This window comes from Limulus polyphemus, unplaced genomic scaffold, assembly GCF_000517525.1.
Source record: "Limulus polyphemus unplaced genomic scaffold, Limulus_polyphemus-2.1.2 Scaffold2299, whole genome shotgun sequence".
In the NCBI taxonomy this organism is placed as follows: Eukaryota; Metazoa; Arthropoda; class Merostomata; order Xiphosura; family Limulidae; genus Limulus; species Limulus polyphemus.
The window spans coordinates 160,880-166,879 of NW_013667909.1; the positions used below are offsets into that span (position 1 = coordinate 160,880).

The 6,000-nt window shown below is 33.9% G+C and overlaps 1 protein-coding gene across 3 annotated transcripts in view; it reads right to left on the reverse strand.

Moving 5' to 3' along the window:
* LOC106466554 overlaps positions 1-6,000 on the reverse strand; it is a 51,941-nt gene that overhangs the window by 35,097 nt on the left and 10,844 nt on the right. For all 3 annotated transcript variants that reach the window (XM_022394588.1, XM_013926847.2, XM_022394587.1), the window contains exon 3: positions 2,450-2,614. In XM_022394588.1, coding sequence (XP_022250296.1) covers positions 2,450-2,614 — 165 coding nt within the window. The remainder of the gene's footprint in view (positions 1-2,449; positions 2,615-6,000) is intronic.

The window sequence follows — 6,000 nt, forward strand, 5'->3', positions numbered from 1 at the left end:
AGCCAGCAGGAGGCAATAGTCCATATATAATGGAAGTGTGGACCCAAAGTATATATATCTGCTGAGTGAAGGTTGCATAACTTGATTTAAAACATAAGGGACCATGACTAACCTGAAGGAAGAGCCTGGAACTGAAAAACATAAGTGTTGTTGGCAAACTAAAGGATAAAATGGGACAATGGACAAATCAGGATGTGAAGAAATGTATTAGAAACATCAACTTTGGTCATTCACAACCCATTGTGGACTAAAAAAACCATCCATCTTTAATCAAGGAATGTCAAGGAAAATTACAAGGTTATAAATTGATGACAGGATGCCAATTCCAATTATTTTTGGGGTGACAAAAAAAAAAACATGAATAAAAACCTTGAGAGAGGTGGAGAACCCACTCTATAGCTCCCATAGCCAAAACAAGATACAATCTCCTTAAGATACTGATGATATACAAGATCAGAGGAAGGTTAAAAAATGATCAGACAAGGAGAAAGTGAATGGGAGTACAAAACCACAGAGACAGACCATGAAAAATCATTTGCATGACCCAAATGTGGTTGGCAAAAGGAGTCTATAGGTGTATAGTAGAGAGAGTTGAGCTTCCCATGACCTGAGTCAAAAGTCAGTACGCAAGACAAATCAACTATATGAAATGCAAAAGGGGGAGGGTGAGAAGGGACAATAGGACGAGTAACAGGAGAAGAGACAACCTCACACAACTCTTGAGGAATGGATACCTGTTAGGTAACCCACAATCTGATAAGGCAGAAAACCAAAGAAACCAAGGAAAACTACTGGCAAACAGATTCAGCCTGAGAATCCAAAGAAGCAGGGACCCCTCTGAACCTTTCTTCATGAAGGAAAGAAGCAAGACAGAGGTCTCAGAGATGAGAGGGAGGCACACACTTAAAAGGAAGAAATCTCAATCAGGCAAATCCTAAAAAACAAAGATACAGCAGCAGAAGAAATCAAGGCCAAGATGGTGAACAAACAGGAATGAGTGTCTCTATTACAACTGCTAGGATTGTAATGAAGAGTTTCCAAGAGAAGGTGAAGCATTGACAAATATTGAAGGAGATGTGTGATGGTAAGATAGAAGCAAGTACATTGAAGATAAGTTAGAGGCAAAGCAGAAGAAAGTGGGTACCCCAAATGGGAAGCAGATATTTTAGGAACTGAGAATCATGATCATAAGCCACAGAAAAGGAATCATGAAGGAAGAAGGTCAAGGCTGATGTGGATCAACATGTAGTTAGGACATAAATGTCTGGAAAGGGATGGAAGATTTTTGTTTTATTTTTTGTAGTTAAGCACAAAGCTATACAATGGGCTATCTGTGTTGAGCCCACCACAGGTATTAAAACCTGATTTCTAGCATTATAGTCACACAGACTTACTGCTGCGCCACTGGGAGGCAGAATGGAAGAAAAAAAGTTAGAAGACAGAGGCTCATAAAACAAAGTAACCTGAGACTCATCGAAAGTACTGGAGAAAGACAGAGAATGTTACATAGCTGAATAATAAGAGATGCAAATGAAGAAGGTGGAGGTACCTGTTCCTCTTCAGGAATAAATGAGCTAGATGCAAAGGCAGGTGGATGGAAAAGCTGGATGAACTTGTGATCAGACAAGGCAGGCTCAGCACATGCAACAAAAACAGAACAGCAAGGAACCTGGAGGAATGAGGCAGAAGAGTACTAACAACCTGATGTATAATGGAGGTAATACTGCTGACAAAGTACCCCTGGTTACTGTTGAAACATCAAGAGTAAAATCCTGAAGTGGAGTGTCAGGGCTTTGGAATATACCAGAAATATGGTTGGCATTTTTCTTATATAAGTCTGCTAAATATACAAGGGTACTTTAAGCCAAACTGAATTACAAAGATAAAAACAGAAATCAAGGTTGAAGATCAAATTGTCAACCCACAAAATCTGAAAAAAGCATAAGAAAAAACTCATTGAAACTTTAAAAGTGCTAAGTAAAGACTGAGCCTGTGTTCACATGTTAGTGCTCATGGGGATTATTGCATATGGAGGGTATTTTACCCTCCTACCAATGGAGGGCTATAGTCTAATAATGATTACATAATATACTGGTACAATATACGTTGACATATTTAGAGGAAGGAGCTTTGTTCAAGACTTGTGGCATCTTCAAGGTAAACATTTTTTGTAGTTCAGAAATGTGAATCGCATTTCTGAAACCAGAGCATCAAGACATTTTTTTTCAAAAAACTACTAGACTACTTATAAATTATTCAAATTATTTTTTAAACTCAAAATAATTTATTTTCATAATACCTGTTCATAACAGCTTCTTTAAACTAAAAATAATAACATAAATTTTTTCATTTTATATAATTCATAGTTCTCTCCTACAAATTCAAATTACAAAACAGTATTGTAAACAATACAATTTGCTTTCACAAATCTATTTATTGTTCAACTTACTTTGTTCATGTAATCTGTTGTAGTAACAAAACCAAATGCATCATCCATATTTGCTTTGATGGTTAGTGCTTTGGAAATAATCCAGCGATTGTATGGAACATCTGTTTGAGAAAGAATTCCTAAGACAGCCGTGAAGAAAACTCCTAAAGCCTTCCATGTGATATACTTGTTAAAGAAATTAAAATACATAAATATTCAAAATATATAAATAAGTTTTATACAACATTTAATATACTGCACCAGAATTTATACTGAAATTAACATCTAAATCAAAATAGAATGAGCTTAAAATTTTACCTTTTGTATTCTGCCAATGATTCTAAATTTAAAGCAGTCAGGTGCATCAAACTATTTGATTCTAAAGGTAGAGGTATTGTAAGCTATATTTTCAAGGTTTTAATTTTAAATGTTTTGGTCATTATGTAATGATCACATCCTTATGATCTAGATATGTCATACAGTATTAAGAAAATTAATATGACATAAATATGAGAATCAGTGAAGTAGTGAGTTAATGACTTAGTTCAGTGCCAGTTAGACAGAGAGAGTTGTTGCATCTGTGATACAGTTAGAGTTAGTGTGTCTATGACTGATGTTCTACAAATAAGTTTTGCATTTGTGAATGTGAGTTGGGTGTATGTTAGTTTGGAAGATCTGCTAAATGTTATTTGAAATATTGTATTTGAAGTTAGGCCTATAAGTAAACATAACCTGAAACAAATGTTATTCACTTAATGAAGAAATAATTCAACATCATTACTAAGTAATTCAAGAGAACCTGGCCAAAGGTGGAACACATTTACAACAGTGATGTCAAAAGTGGAATTATTTTGATAAGAATTAAATAGAACTTTGACTTAACTTTAAGATGACAACTTGCTCAAAAAGCAAAATAGAAACTTTTCTAGAAATGATAAAACAACTAAAAGAAGGTTAAGAAGAAAGTGACAAAAAATTAAAAGAATATAAAAAAAAGAGAAATAAAACTAAAAGAACAAGAAGAATGAAACGGAAAATCAAAAAACATGATAGAAAATTAAAAGATCAAGAGATAAGAAATGAATATTTAAGAAGGAAGTTAAAATAAAGATCTATATTAAGAAGAAAATAAATTTAATTTTAATTTAAGACAAAATTCAAGAAGCTATTGGGTATTCATAGAAGGAATACAACAACAAGCTTGAAGAGTGCAGTAAGGCATCAACAAAGTACATAAAGACTGTAATTACAAAATTGAAGAAGCACAAAAGACATTAATGACAGAAAAAGACATTTGAAAAATGAATTGGTAAATCCAAAGATAAAAAAAACCACACCTCTTTCTGCATCTATCCAAGAATTCCAAACTAAAGCACCATTTGCTATATAATATGGAATAGGAGAAACTATTTGGTCTAATCAGGTGAGTTTCTTGGGATACATAAATGACAGAAAGGGAATGTTTACAGACTCATCTAAGTTTTAGTCTTGTCCAGAATTGGCCAACACCAAAGCAATTATGTGTGGTTAGAGGATTTCTTGGGTTATGTCAGAGAATGATTTTACAAAACAATGACACTATGAGCACAGTCAAGTGAATTTTATACAACTGCTAAAAAATTATCATGCCTGATACACAAAAGTATCTGATATAGACAGAATATGCAGCACCAAAGTGGCTGGTGAACTATTGCAACCCAGAAGGCAAGAAGGCTCCAGTAGCCTCAGGAGTATAACTTTTAACACTATGTAATACCTTAAAAGAAACATTGAAATACTGATGCATTTTTCCAAGTTTGCAAAATTCTGTAATTTTAGTCCAACATTTTCCTGCACTTTCAGCTCTACTACCTAATGCCTTGATACATACAGACACACTGTTACATTAGTACAAAAACAAACCAATACCTACAACTATTGTAAATGCTTCACTAGCACTTATGTTTATTTCCAATAAGAAAAGTAATTTATATTCTTGGTAGCTGAAAAAGCAACTTTGCTAAGAAGTTTTCCTTTTTTTCTTAATTTGGCCAATCTTTTGTTGCACTGTATTTTTACATACACAGTGAGATATACCCATATAAAACATCCTTTGTTTAAATGAAACATTTCTCAAATACCTTATACTACAACGATTAGCTCTTTTTGTTAGTTTTGCCAAAATTTTTTTACTCTACTTTCATCTGTCATTGGGTATTTTCTAAACTAGTACAACTCTCTTTCCTACTTGAGTTTCTACTGTACATGTTCTGTCATGTTTCATGCCACTTATTACAAGAACATTTAAGCTAGTAAGAACCTTTTACATTGTACTATCTACACTTAACTTCCATTTCACAAATTTCCCTCTTATATTGCCATGTCTTCTTCTAAACCAACAGGTCAAACATGTGTAAAAACCAAAAAACAAAGTTATAAAATCTCAAATACAAATGGACTTAAGTTTCTGCACTTGAAGAACTTTTCCATACCACAGAAAAAAAGACATTGAATCATATCTCACCTTTAACAATAAAGGATCAAGGGTGAATATTGTTGCAACATCCACAACATAAAGAAAATTCCAGATGTATCTACTGTCAAAATGTGATCATACATACATGTATACATGTGTAAGGCTTACAAACGGAAGTTCTTGCAATACACAAGAAGTTTAAAAACAGCTTTTAAAATTTTGAAATGCATAACAATTTAATCAGTACGTTAAGATATATATTTTGACTGAAGTTTGTACCCAGGGCTTTCAACTAATACCAATGCTATAACAATTGAATGACCAGGACTCAACCATTTTTGTTCTTGAGCAAAGCCACAATGGGCTATCTGCTGTGTCCACCAAAGGGAATTGAACCCCAAATTTTGGCATTATACCCCCTTACCCCTTAGGGCTCAAATCTCAACAAGATAGCTCAATCTTGACAACTGTACAACCTTCATCTTTGAGCCCAAAACAAAAAAGATGACATTCTCCAGTTGACTCCCCAAGGTAATTGCTGAGCCCTGTTTATTGCAAATGGTCTCATTTATCATCTAATCAGCTTTTAAAGGGAGGGGGGGACAACAAAACAAATCAAGATGTTAATCAATCTGCCTTAACTGGAGTTTGAATCCAGCATATTTGGCTCACAACAGTGTTCTGTAGCCACTGCTCTACTAACTAGCATATCAGGTCTCAAATCCCTGCAAATACCCTCCCCTCCCAATCTCAACAATGATAAATGTGCCAGTCATTAACATTTTTTCTAACATTCACTGAAAGTACAGCTTTTGGAGCTAATTCTGGAATTGTTAAGAAACAAAATTCTTAGTTTACAACAACTGCTATAAAAAAAAAAGAAATTAATTTTAAAAAATGATTTCATGCCACACAAACTGAAAGTATTTGAAAAAAACAATTCGCCAGTTGTTTCCATCATATGCAGGAAAGATGATAGAACAAGCCAGCCAGCTTTTCAAGATGGACCAATGAATGGATGTTATAATTTTTTATACTGAAAATGTATTTCCGATAGGTACTTCTCACAAGATTACCTATTCTTGTTTAGTGCTGCCCTCTATATGCAATTTTTTTT